At 41.6% G+C, this 14,937-nt stretch overlaps 1 protein-coding gene across 1 annotated transcript in view; it reads right to left on the bottom strand.

Moving 5' to 3' along the window:
• Positions 1-14,937, bottom strand: part of LOC126473829 (vacuolar protein sorting-associated protein 8 homolog) — a 201,659-nt gene that overhangs the window by 82,487 nt on the left and 104,235 nt on the right. Inside the window, exon 13 of the mRNA XM_050101150.1 lies at positions 1,643-1,844. Within this exon, the coding sequence (XP_049957107.1) occupies positions 1,643-1,844 (202 nt within the window). The remainder of the gene's footprint in view (positions 1-1,642; positions 1,845-14,937) is intronic.

The raw sequence follows: 14,937 nt of genomic DNA on the forward strand, positions 1-14,937 counted from the left end.
GTGTGGAATAAGGGTGTGATCCATTACAATAGGCACTGTCACGTGTGAACGGGTGGTTGCTACAACTGATCTCACTGCACCAAAATCAGTTTTGCTCCTTTAACGGCAAGAGTTATCCCAGAATGTAACTCTTCAGCAAATACTGACTGCACTAATTATCTGCTCTGGTGAAAAATTACTCTCTCCAATGAAATTTCTTACTTTCATAAGAAACTCATCAGCTTTCTTTCCTACATCAGTGTTATCACCAACAAATCTGACAACTTTACTCGTGATCATGCGAGAAACAATCTTGTTTTCTTGAGCTGCAGCAGCTATGTTTTGGAAGCTTTGAATGTTAAGATATTGTTTTGCTCAATTGTGCTTTAAAAGACAGTGCCCAGATTCATAGCATTCGGTGATCACTTACATTGTTAGTTGTTATCCTTGTAGCACCTTCCTCTTTTTGTCATGTCATTTCACCATCTTTTTGGAATTTTGAAAAATTGTCTTGTTTTTTACTTGTCTTTTCTGTGCCATTATGGCACTGAATGTGACTCTACAGAGTATGTCTAGGGCTAAACCAGGAGGGCACCATCATGAAGTTCATTCCTCTAGGCTGTTTCAGCCAGATTTTGTAAGCATCAGCCAAATAACCTTCTGAAAATTTTGTCCTATTTTCTTTGGTGGTGATGGACAATATGAGGAACCACTCCTCTCATCTCTGCCACATAATGCTGGACCCCATTCTGAAGTCTGCTCATTTTCTAGCTATATTGCTGGACTGTGCCCAAAATCACTTTCAGTATTATCTTCCTTAGTGACTTCACCCACCGTAATAGTTCTGTACTCTTCAACATCAATGTTTTCATCGAGTAACTGTTTCCTAAACCGTTAAAAAAAACCATGCCATCTATTTTAGTTGGCCTTTCCTCTGAAATGCCAAAGAAATTCACTAGTAACTTAATAACTACAGCTGGTTTCATTGTGTAACAGCCTTTTCACAAAACCTGTCACATTCACATCTGATATGTAACTACACATGAAACTGCACCAAATATTTTTTCTTATGTTCTGTAACAAATAAACTTGACTCATTCAAAAGTCAGTGATAACTACAGGTACCATTCCTTCCTGTTTCCAGCCACTATTCTCCAGACTGAATGGCTTCACTTATTAGGAGAACCATTCAAACTTGACCCTATCATTCAACAGAAAAATGTTAAATTCTGGATTATTCAAAATCTTCTGAAGAAATGTTTCACAAGGAAACAAATGTGTCTCTTTCTTCCATTCACGTAACTCTGGGTATGGGTGTCTCCTTAAAAATCAGTCTAGTTTCTACTGAACGCACACTATATGGCAACAGTGCTGCCCATTTTGATAAACTCAACTATGTGATATATTCAGCATTGCAAAGCTCAAAATGTTAAGACTGATAGCGACTTAAGAATAGAACTTTGAATATGCTCCACCGCACACAAAATGAAACATAGAAGATTAGCATCAAACTTACAATCTACTATAAAGTTATTAGAGATGAAGCACAAGCTCTTGTTGGACAAGGACATAAAACAGAACATATAATCGAAATATGGCATACATAACAGTATGCGTGTATTTAAGGTATACAAAGACATTGTCTATATGTGATGTGACTGACCTGAGGTAAGGATATGGCGGCTCAGAGTCAGGAGCATCTTTACTGTGTAGGCAGGTGAGGCACTTGAAGACTTCATGCTTCACACTGGCAACCATATCTGAAGGTATGTATCCCACTGGATATGCACGCCCAGCTAAGCAACAGCTGATGTACACCAGAAGCTTGTTGCCCAGAGCTATCTGCTGGTCTGTAAGTTGCTTTCCTGACATGAAAAAGAAAGAAGGTAATGCATACACTGTGGGTGTGTTGGCATATTTGGATGTATTAAATAAAAACTGTAGGATATTTCTGTCAGCAGAGAGGAAAACAACAATGTTCATTAACAGTACTGAACGAAGAAAACTACACCCTCTAATTTGTCGGCAGAGTTCAGTCTTGCCCTGTGTCTTTATTTCTGAGGCTAAATGTGTAACTCCTCCCAAAATTGAGTGACTAAGTGGCATAAGGGTTGGTTTTAAATAGTACAGAGTTTTATTATATTCTAGATTTTACAAACTTTTTAAGTTTTATAAAATATTTTTATGGAACAGCATTGTAAAACTCTACAAGAATTTCGCCTGCAAATACTTTATAAATGTTCATTTGCAGAAAAAACTTAAAACTTCACAAAAATTTTTCAACAACTACTTCAAAATTATGACAAAAGATTGAATCTGAACACACACATTTTATGTACTTCTTTTTAATATATAACATATAAATTAATATGTAATATACAGGGTGTTACAAAAAGATACGACCAAACTTTCAGGAAACATTCCTCACACACAAATAAAGAAAAGATGTTATGTGGACATCTGTCCGGAATTGCTTAATTTCCCTGTTAGAGCTCATTTTAGTTTCGTCAGTATGTACTGTATTTCCTCGATTCACCGCCAGTTGGCCCAATTGAAGGAAGGTAATGTTGACTTCGGTGCTTGTGTTGACATACGACTTATTGCTCTACAGTACTAGCATCAAGCACATCAGTACGTAGCATCAACAGGTTAGTGTTCATCACGAACGTGGTTTTGCAGTCAGTGCAATGTTTACAAATGCGGAGTTGGCAGATGCCGATTTGATGTATGGATTAGCACGGGGCAATAGCCGTGGCGCGGTACGTTTGTATCGAGACACGATTTCCAGAACGAAGGTCTTAGGGAGCACGGAACATTCCAGCCTATGACTCGCGACTGGAGAAGACCTAGAAAGACGAGGACACCTGCAATGGACAAGGCAATTCCTTGTGCAGTTGACGATAACCTTAATGTCAGCGTCAGAGAAGTTGCTGCTGTATAAGGTAACGTTGACCACGTCACTGTATGGAGAGTGCTACGGGAGAACCAGTTGTTTCCGTACCATGTACAGCATGTGCAGGCACTATCAGCAGCTGATTGGCCTCCATGGGTACACTTCCGCGAATGGTTCATCCAACAATGTGTGAATCCTCATTTCAGTGCAAATGTTCTCTTTACGGATGAGGCTTCATTCAAACGTGATCAAATTGTAAATTTTCACAATCAACATGTGTGGGCTGATGAGAATCCGCACGCAATTGTGCAATCACGTCATCAACACAGATTTTCTGTGAACGTTTCGGCAGGCATTGTTGGTGATGTCTTGATTGGGCCCCATGTACTTCCACCTACTCGCAATGGAGCACATTATCATGATTTCATACGGGATACTCTACCTGTGCTGCTAGAACATGTGCCTTTACAAGTACGACACAACAGGTGGTTCATGCACGATGGAGCTCCTGCACATTTCAGTCGAAGTGTTCGTATGCTTCTCAACAACAGATTCGGTGACCGATGGATTGGTAGAGGCGGACCAATTCCATGGCCTTCACGCTCTCCTGACCTCAACCCTCTAGACTTTCATTTATGGGGGCATTTGAAAGCTCTTGTCTATGCAACCCCGGTACCAAATGTAGAGACTCTTCGTGCTCCTATTGTAGACGGCTGTGATACAATACGCCATTCTCCAGGGCTGTGTCAGCGCATCAGGGTTTCCATGCGACGGAGGGTGGATGCATGTATCCTCGCTAACGAGGACATTTTGAACATTTCCTGTAACAAAGTGTTTGAAGTCATGCTGGTACGTTCTGTTGCTGTGTGTTTCCATTCCATGATTAATGTGATTTGAAGAGAAGTAATAAAATGAGCCCTAACATGGAAAGTAAGCGTTTCCGGACACATGTCCACATAACATATTTTCTTTCTTTGTGTGTGAGGAAAGTTTCCAGAAAGTTTGGCCGTACATTTTGTAACACCCTGCATATAAAGGGGAAATGTGTTTACCAGAAACAATAAACTAGGCTCAAGGTCACAGAGAGGGGGGGAAGAGGAGGTGGACAAAGTGGTGGGAGGAATTGGAAATAGAAAGCAGGAAGGACATGGACAGAGGGGGCAGGAGGAAAAGGAGAGGGAGCGGGGAGGGGGGGGGGGGATGAGGACATGGACAGAGAAAGGAGGGGCATACATGTAAGAAATTTGTGCTTTGTTTTCTTTCTTTTCTACTTAACGAGGCTGAGCCACAGCAATGTGTGGCTGGGAACAGCTAGCGGTAAATATAAAAGTGCCTTCACTCTTTGCTTTAAGGTTTCTGTAGAACATCTGGTATAAATTATGCAACATTACTATATTTTAATTTCTTAATGTGCCACAAGGGTATTTTCCTGAAAGGTTACATTAAGCTGCATGAAGCAGTTACTTTTTTCCAACAATTTTTTTTGTTGGAACTAACTGTTCAAAGAAAATTTTGCATACACTACACATTCATGGCTTGTAAAATTATCATATCTAATTTCTTTTACGCTTATGGATATAATAGAGGGAAACATTCCACGTGGGAAAAATATATCTAAAAACAAAGATGATGTGACTTACCAAACGAAAGTGCTGGCAGGTCGATACACACACAAACAAACACAAACATACACACAAAATTCAAGCTATCGCAACCAACGGTTGCTTCGTCAGGAAAGAGGGAAGGAGAGGAAAAGACAAAAGGATGCGGGTTTTAAGGGAGAGGGTAAGGAGTCATTCCAATCCCGGGAGCGGAAAGACTTACCTTAGGGGGAGAAAAGGACAGGTATACACACACACACACACACACACACACACACACACACACACACACACACATATCCAACCGCACATACACAGACACAAGCAGACATTTGTAAAGGCCATCCATATGTGTGTGTGTGTGTGTGTGTGTGTGTGTGTGTGTGTGTGTGTGTGTGCCCGCGAGTGTATACCCGTCCTTTTTTCCCCCTAAGGTAAGTCTTTCCGCTCCCGGGATTGGAATGACTCCTTACCCTCTCCCTTAAAACCCCACATCCTTTCGTCTTTTCCTCTCCTTCCCTCTTTCCTGACGAAGCAACCGTTGGTTGCGAAAGCTTGAATTTTGTGTGTATGTTTGTGTGTCTATCGACCTGCCAGTGCTTTCGTTTGGTAAGTCACACCATCTTTGTTTTTAGATATATTCTTTTACGCTTAGCTACAGAAATTCTTTCCAACATTTTACTCAGATTAGTAAAAAACTTATTTTGGTCCTTCTTTATGAATTCAGCCTGTTGTCCCATTTAGTTAAATACTCACACCGCCTTTCTATTACAGCAAAATTTATTTTGTGTGGAATGGAGGTAGCTCATTCTTCATTGTAGGACCACAAATCCAAATTCTGGATGCCACAGACGTGTTGTGCAAGCACTGTCCACTAGCAAACTGCTTAAATCCAGAGAAGAATGTGAAGCTTTGTGGTATCTTACAGATACCCACTGCCAGAAATGACTGCACCCATACATCACTGCAAGGCACGCAACATAATACAGCAAAAACAATGATGTATGATGGTGGCAGGAAATTCGAATGCCTGCCACTGGAGGGCCAACACGCAGCCAGTGTGGACCACAATGATTAGCCTCTTTTACAAGTAATGTCACAGAATCTGTAGCGAAACACGCTCTTTCTGGGCCATCACAGACACTGAGCCATTGTGGCCACAGAGGTCTGCTGAAGAATAATTTTGGGTGTTCTGTCCATGAATCCTAAGGAGATCCAGACCCTGGCCACTTGAGAAGGCAGCTTGGAGGTGAAAAGGCAACAAAGCACAGCACTACAGGGAGAGATGTTGAATTGAGCATAATTTTCTAAATAACCATAGGTCAGAAGTAAACTGTTGCAGAGTTATGGCCATAAAAAGATGACCATCAGTGATGAGTGTGTGTACCTTTGTCCATTAAGAGATAATGACTGGGTTTGTGTATAAGTGTGGTTCTGTCCAAGTTGCTGCTTTGTTATGCTTACTATCTTAATAAATTAATAACATTATGGTGCACTTACAGTAGCTAATTTTACTGTCAAGCTTTACCCAGTGACGATCACAGGAATTTTGCATCTTATGTAAAGAGTCACGAATAGGAATTCAAAGTTTGTTTAGCCTTGACTGTTCAGCTGAAAATATTATTTTCAGTGGATTTATTTAGTAACTGCAGTCTTTCACGTAACAAGTATTAGCTGGGGCAAATTATTTTAAGTGCACGGACTTCCATGTGTTCATCACAGATGGCTGTCGTCTTATGGCCACACAAGGGTGCATTTCCGACTCATCTAAAAAATTTTGCACAATTTGATGTTATCTAGCCCGTGCTGATCTTACTACCAGGTTGTTTTTCTCCACTCTATATATACAAGAGAGCACAGACCATTTAATTATGGAATTACATTATACTACATCCTCATCTTGTTTAGCAGAACACATGTACAATCAATTACAAATTGTAATAACAGATGTAACATGATCAATTGTAGTACCTTGACAGCAGGTCATAAGTCAATGCCAGCAAACAAATAAAACAAAAAGGGAGGTACATGCTGGCACAAGAAAGTTCTGTTTGATTCCCTCAAACTATCAGCATACAGTAACATACAGTTATCGCCCCTATTTTTACCATGAAATTCATATTTTGGCCAACAAAACAATCTTTATAAAATATTCATATTTTTCTTTCTTTTAACTTGCTCAAGAACCAAGGGTACCACTTCCACCAGACAGCTGCTTTTCATCAGTATTTATATTAGTTTGAACACCTTGTATATCAAATACAGTGCAGCTACTGTCAAAATAATGAAATCTGCGTTTCCTGGTGCTACAGTGGTGGTATGTGGTCTGGGTTGTGTTACTTCCATTCAACCTTGCAAACATTGGAATCACATGCTATCAAACACACTTCCCATGCATCAAAGTAAATGACAGTGTATACGTGATATTCTGTAGACTGAGCAAGGATACAAGATATGTACTTAGCTCATTTCCAATAACAGGCTGGCTCTGATAGTTTAGCATGGGTTAGAATTCTCTGCTGAGGGAGGATGTTGGGCAGCTGAAGAAGGTCTGATGAAGGTTACAATGACTTCTTTACTGAGGCTCGATTACAATCACTAGTGGTTGGCATGGACAATATAAGGCGATGGTCGCCAGCTGCTGACTGTGCGTCCCCTGTTGAATGTCTGGTGCTGCATCACCACATTCCCACGTTTCTGGCTGTAAATGAGTGTGGCTGGTGGCAGTGACCACAGTGATGTCAGGCTGCATCACACTCCCGGGCTTGGAGTGTAGTAGTGGAGGCAGAGATGGCTGGATTTTGGCATGGTACTCTAGGGATGGTGCCGGAACATGGAGCTGCCTCTGGTGCCAAGGTGCGTAGGTGATGAGCAGCAGTTTGTGTGTCAGCTGAGGCAGAGCCATCCGAGTCAGTGGTACGGCACGGAGTAGCACAGGCTTCATGTCACATCACTGCCCAGCTGTCCAGATCATGGGATGGTTCAAGCGTTCTTAAATACTGCTTCTCCGTGCTGATTTCTGTTGTTTAATGCAGTTGTGTGTCACGATGAACTGTCAGGAATGTGTTCGTGACCTTCTGGCTGTCGTAACTAGGTTGCAACAGTTTTGCAGGCTGCGCCAGAAGTTGGCAGCAAGTGTCATCTGTCGACAACACAGTGTTGCAAAGTTGCTGACATGCAACACCTTCACCGGCTGCAGCTTGCTTAGCATTGCCCTGGTTTTGTAAGGACTCCATTTAGACTCACTTATAACTTTATCCCTTTACATTCCTCCCTGCCCACAGAGAAAACTAGCTTTTGAATTTTACTGAAATGGAACCCCAGTTATTTACACTTCAGATTTGCTCCTCCAATCATGGAATCACATTGTACACTATTTGCTCGACTTTACTAGCACTTATCTCTACACAGAGGTCTTTGTCCATGTTGCACTTTGCCACTCGTGACGTCGTCTGTTGTTGGTGCCATTGTGACAAGTTTGAATTCACAGGTTGAAGATTAGAAGGGATGGGATTTGGATTATTTTCCACTTGAGTTGGTAGCATAAAATTCCAGTTATTGTGAAAATTACACAGGCAGCTGAGGTTGAGGATTCTACAACTACCAGTCAATGCTGATGTTCATTGCAACACTTCTTTACAGTTGTTCCACTGAAACATTGCCATGCTGTGTGAACATTTGATACGAGTTATTTAGGAATGTAAGGTTTCCTGTGGGTAAAATCTCTTAAGAGTAGATTCAGAATGGAACTGTCTGACATTAATTGCCCTTCTTCTTACATAAATAAGCTGAGTACAAACAAAATCTCTCCCCATAAAGCTAAAAGTCTACAACTAATACATGAATCCATACACACTCATCCCCAGCGACCATCTACCTTCTGTTCAAGCCTGTTGAGAACAAACAACTACATCATAAAGTAGAATGTGCACTCTTCACAAATGTAATTAACTTATTTACTGCACATGTCAGTGTTTTCCCTGTCAACCCAAGAGCAAAACTAAACTGCCATTAGTAATACTGCAAGTATAGTTTCATCTAAAGTTCTTTCAATCTAGAACTTACACCAAATGTTTGATTTATGTTCAATTGCATAATCCTCTTTCACAAAAATAACATCATCTTCAATCCAGCCTTTGCTAAAATACACATATAACCACACAGCACCTAACTTGAATAATTCATAATAAAACACACGAATTTCATAAATGCAATGCGTTCACAGTTATCCCACTATTCTCTAATTACCTTATTATCCCCACTCGCAGCCTAAATGCATAGTGACATGACATGATGGTTACAGAACTGTCTTGCTTTCCTTGCCTAATCTTTTGCTTTTTTTCCCCGTTTTCCCCAGGTTCTTCCTCCCCTCTTTTGAAGACACTGCTGATACGGGGCAGCACCTCTACAGTTCCCTTAAAAGGATGAATCTGATTGTCGTGGACTATCGTGGAGCAAGTTGGGAGTTTTACCTTAATGTTAACATGTGACGTCATTTCTATAACCTGAAAGGGGCCTTAATAAAATGTCACAAACTTCCTAGTTTTTCCTTTTGGTACATATGGGTTGGTCAACATACTTGATTGATGTATGTGATACTTAGGTAAAACTGCTTTCTTCTTATGTGTCCTGTCTTGTGGTTCCAAGGATTTTGTCTTCACCTTTTTGACTTGTTGCCAAATAGTTTTTAGCCATTTGGAGAAATTTTTCACTGGCGAACTATCCCTCTCTGGTGGAGGCTTAAAAAACTCCGAAGAAGATGGCATATTCTGACCAAAAACAATCTCATAGTGCAACAAACCTATGTTCTCATGGGTTTTTGAATTGTATACTACCATGAGGTATGCAATTAAAACATTCCAGTTGTCAAGCTGTGAGTTAACTTAGTAACTTAACATCTTCACAATTGTCCGATAAACCTTTTCTGTTTGACCATTTGCATGTGGATGTAATGCACTAATCTGAAGTTTCTTAATGTGCAGTAACTGGCATAACTGCTTCTTAAAACTGCACATAAAGTTTGTTTCTTACTGTTCCAGGTGTTCCAAACTTGAGCATCCACTGGTTTACCACTGCATGTGCTACTGTTTCAGCCTGCTGATACGGTATGGCTGTCATAGAAATGAAACATGAAAAAATGATTGATTATTGTCGAAACATACAGGTTTACTGCTAGCTTTTTTTGCAAAAGGTCCTAGGTCATCCAACCCAAGCATTTGAAATGGTTTATATACCTCAGGTAGCCTTTGTAACATAAGTTTTGATAACTGAGCTCTGCCCATGGCACACGTGGTATACAGTTCCTTAAGTAACGATCTACATCATGTCTGCATGTTATCCACCAGTAATTTTGTGCTACTCTCCATTCTGTCACTCTACAAACAGCATTTTCTGCCAAAATCAAATCACGAGCTTGCCTCAACACTGTTTCATAGACACTCTGGGACTATGATGTGTAGCCTGCATTTCATCTTTCTGTACAATACGCCATCCTCCATGTTGAACTATGGCTGCCTGGTGAACTGCTGGGCTATCTGGACCACTGTTTTGTGCTTTGATCCATCCATATTCATATGTACTAGCACATTTCACAGTGCGTACTTTGCAGCTTAGATCGTCTGCATTTGCGTGTAACCTTCCTGAAGGATGCACTACTTCAAAATCAAACTCACTGAGACACAATGCCCATCTAGTTACATTACTACTTGGATCTTTATGTCTTGGTAACCATTTGACAGCTGCAAGGTCAGTTATTACTTTGAAAGTACATTCATATAAATGACATCTGAAGTAAATTATTCAGAATATTAATGTCAGAATTTATTTCCAGTTGTTGAATAGTTCCTTTCTTCTCAGTTAAGCTGCCTGGAAACATATACTGCATATTCTACAATTTTTTCCATCTGAGCTATTGATATTCATAGAAGTGGTTCTTTTGACTCCAAAGGTCTCTCTAATTTTCCTGTGGGCAGTATCTGTCTAACTCCTAGTGATATATGCCTCTACATCCTTAAATTTGTCCTCTAGCCATCCCTGCTTAGCCATTTTGCACTTCCCATCCATCTCATTTTTGATATGTTTGTATTCTGTTTTGCCTGCTTCATTTACTGCACTTTTTGAATTTTCTCCTTTCATCAATTAAATTCAATATCTCTTCTGTTACCCAAGGATTTCTACGAGCCCTCATCTTTTTACCTACCTGATCCTCTGTTGCCTTCACTATTTCATCTGTCAAAGCTACCCATTCTTCTTCTATTGTATTTCTTTCACCCGTTCTTGTCAATCGTTCCCTAATGCTCTCTCTGAAACACTCTACAACCTCTAGTTCTTTCAGTTTGTCCCAGTCCCATCTCCTTAAATTCCTACTTTTTTGCAGTTTCTTCAGTTTTAGCCTACAGTTCATAACCAAGAAATTGTGGTCAGAGTCCACATCTGCCCCTGGAAATGTCTTACAATTTAAAATCTGGTTCCTAAATCTCTATCTTACCATTATATAATCTATCTGAAATATTCCAGTGTCTCCAGGCCTCTTCCACATATACAACCTTCTTTCATGATTCATAAAACCAGTGTTGGCTACGATTAAGGTATGCTCTTCACAAAACCTTCAAAGCAGTTTCCTCTTTCTTTCCTTACCCCCATTCCATATCCACCTACTACTTTTCCTTCTCTTCCTACTATTAAATTCCAGTCACTCATGACTATTAAATTTTCATCTCACCTCACTATCTGAATGATTTCTTTTCTCTCATCAAACATTTCTTCACTGTCTGCGTCATCTGCAGGCTAGCTGGCATATAAACTTTTAGTACTGTGGTAGGCATGGGCTTCATGCCTATCTGGGTTACAATAATGCATTCACTATGCTGTTCATAGTAGCTTACCCTTGCTCCTATTTTTTTATTCATTATTAAACCTACTCCTGCATTACCCCTATTTGATTTTGTATTTATAACCCTGTATTTACCTGACCAAAAGTCTTGTTCCTCCTGCCACCGAACTTCACTAATTCCCACTATATCTAACTTTAACCTATCCATTTCCCTTTTAAAATTTTCTAACCTACCTGCCCAATTAAGAGATCTGACATTCCATGCTCCGAACCACAGAATGCCAGTTTTGTTTCTCCTGATAATGACGTCCTCCTGAGTAGCCTCCGCAAGGAGATCCGAATGAGGGAATAATTTACCTCTGGAATATTTTACCCAAAAGGACACCATCATCATTTAACCATACAGTAAAGCTGCATGCCCTTGGGAAAATTACGGCTGTATTTTCCCCTTGCTTTTAGCCATTCGCAGTACCAGCACAGCAAGACCGTTTTGGTTAATGTTGCAAGGCCATATCAGTCAATCATTCAGACTGTTGGCCCTGCAACTACTGAAAAGACTGCTACCTCTCTTCAGGAACCACACATTTGTCTGGCCTTTCAACAGACACCCCTCCGTTGTGGTTGCACCTGTGGTATGGCTGTCTGTATCGCTGAGGCATGCAAGCCTCCCCACCAATAGCAAGGTCCATGGTTCATGTATGTAATCAATTTCCTAATTTATTTAGACTATTCCTAGTTAATATTTTTTGTTACAGAGCGAAATCAGTAATCGTTTTGTGACTTATGTTGTTATTACCGGGCACCAGGTCCAACCGTGACAGTTCTAGAATCATTCAAAGGGAGTCTACATTCTGTATCGCAGAAGTACCCGGATCATGCTATATTAGTCGGAGGCGACTTCAACCTACCTAGTATAGACAGGGATATCTATGGATTCATTACAGGTGGTACAGACAAGCCGTCGTGTGAATTACTTTTGAACACATTATCCGAAAACTGTCTTGAGCAGCTAAATCAACAGCCAACGCGTAATGGAAATATTTTAGATCTGGTAGCCACGAACAGACCAGACCTCATCGACAGTGTCAGTCTTGAGACAGGGATTAGTGATCATGATGTCATTACGACATTGGTCAAGAAGGTTAGGAGAGTATTCTTACTAGAAAGAGCAGATAAGCAGTTGTTAGCATCCCACTTAGTAAATGAATCGACTTCATTTACTTCCAGTACGATGGACATAGAAGAATTATGGGCAAATTTTAAACACATTGTAAATCATGCATTGGACAAGTATGTGCCAAAAAAATAGGTTGCAGATGGAAAAGACCCACCGTGGTTTAACAGCACAATTCGGAGAATGTTCAGGAAGCAAAGGCAGTTGCACTCGCGGTACAAGAAAGGTTGGGAGAATGAGGACAGGCAAAAGTTAGTAGAGATGGTGTGCTGCCTATGAGCGCAGAACATAGAGACCAACTAGCACGATGGAAAGCCGAGCTGGGTAATGTGGTCATCGGGAGGCGGGAAGGGAACTAGAGAATCAAAGGGAAGTTGCCACTATCACAGAGGTCATAATGTGGTGACTGTGTAAGGAAGGAGGAAGAGAGCTAAAGATCAATGGCAGGAAAGTGCCATACATGGCACTAAAATGAGTAGGGGAACTACCATCAAGGCGGCACAGGTCGTGACCTGCAAGAAATTGGTCAATGAGGAGCCCCTGACTAGATGAAAAAGCGCTGCCCCACAAATGGTGATGGGCATTAAAATCCCCAAGGAGGAGCAAGGGAGTGGAAAGATGCTGAAGGAGGGCGGCCATGGTACCAAATGTAGGTAGAATGTCAGTAGGGAGATAGAGATTGCACACTGTGACCACAGAGTTCAAGTGGACCCAGACGGCAACTGATTCCAATGGGGGAAAACAGTGGGATCCATGAACTAACAATATCCATATGGAGAAATGTGCAGACACTATGAGAGTCCTTACTACTCCGCGACATGCTGGTGACTCAGATGCTTCTGACTCAGCCAGGACATGAACTGCTGCCTGCCCCCTATTAAGCCTGTGGGCACTATGGGCAGCTCTGTGCTCTGCCACCATCACTGGTCCAGCCATCTCTGCCCCCTCTCCCCACCGCACCCTCCACCAACAGAAGACAGTTACTCTTCACGCCAAGGAGTGATGGCACCCCCCCACCCGAACTGATGGTTCTTTCAAGAGTTCATGCATGGTGCCCATGAGACCCCAGGCTATTGCAGCCCATGCTTATTTCCTGGGCTGCATTTTCCTCCCCATGCTCTGACCTCCACATCCACGCTCCTTCCTTGCAGCCCCCTCCTTCCTGTCTCTCTGGGTTCTTACTTATGTCGACCTGGCTGTTCTCTTGGTTTCCTGTATTCCATGTGGTTTTGTTCCCCTTACATTTTTTCTGTCACCCTTCTGTTTTGGCATTTTTGGTCCTCCTATGGGGTTTGAGCTCCACTTCTAAATTTTTTGTCTGTAGTGTGAGCCATTTGAGGAAGTGCTGCCTCCCTAGCACCTAAGGTGTGGATTTCTCTCTACCCTTCCTTCTCCCCCTTTCTTCTCTGCCATAGCCCCTCCCTCCACCCTGCCAGGTCACTAGCACATGTAGTCAGTCCTTGTGGTGGAGCTGTTACGTACCCATCTGGCTGATCCCCCTGACAACACAGGGATCCCACTACTGATACCTGAACTGTAGCCTACTCAAATACGTCCAGGAGTGGTTGCTTGTTATTCCAGAGCATCAGAACTCCTGGCGGCGGCCTCTGTGCCCGATGGCCCTTGCTGTAGCTGGGTGGTGCCAATTGGTAGAGCCCTTGATTGGAGTAGGTGGTATCAGGACAGATGCTTTGCGTACGAATTGTATCAAGCTCCAAAAATCTGTCTGTTCTTCCATGGCTGTGTCTTTGAATGGTAACTGATCATTGAATGCAATTTCTTATGACATTGCATCCTACCCTTTCCTGGCGACACTGTGGGAGGAGGGCCCAGCTTGCCAGCTTGGATGAAATGCTGAGTCAGAAGCATCTGAGTCACCAGCATGTCGCGGAGTAGTAAGGCTCCGCATCACAACTGTTTGACAAAGACTGACTGGTTCAAGTGTCCTTAAATATCACATCTGTGTGCTGATTTCTGTTGTTTACCATGGCTAGTGTGCTGTGACAAATATTTGGAATGTGTTGGTGACCTTCTGGCAGTCATAACTAGGTTGCAATAGTCCTGCAAGCTGTATCAGATGTTGACGGCAAGTTTGTCCGTTGTCACTCTAGTGCTGTGAAGTCACTGACTCTGTAGCCCCTTCTTTGGCTGCAACTGACTTGATAGTGCCCTGGCTTCATCATGATGCTCTTCTGCTGGTTTCAAAAGTCACTTACAATTTTATCCCTTTTACAGTCTGTTGGGATCAACTCTTCCACCACTGAGCCATTCAATTGGAAAAAAGGTGACGTGTTAGTATAAAGACAGTTACACAAATGAGACTGTAATAAAAAGATTGTAATACACATGCAGATGGTGAAATATTGATTATGATCACATACGAAAAATGTCAAATAGCATGCAGTAAACTGCAAATTATTTTTTCTGCAGATAATGGTGTTCACAGTTCTGAGAAACA

This window comes from Schistocerca serialis, chromosome 4 (assembly GCF_023864345.2).
Source record: "Schistocerca serialis cubense isolate TAMUIC-IGC-003099 chromosome 4, iqSchSeri2.2, whole genome shotgun sequence".
NCBI lineage: Eukaryota > Metazoa > Arthropoda > Insecta > Orthoptera > Acrididae > Schistocerca > Schistocerca serialis.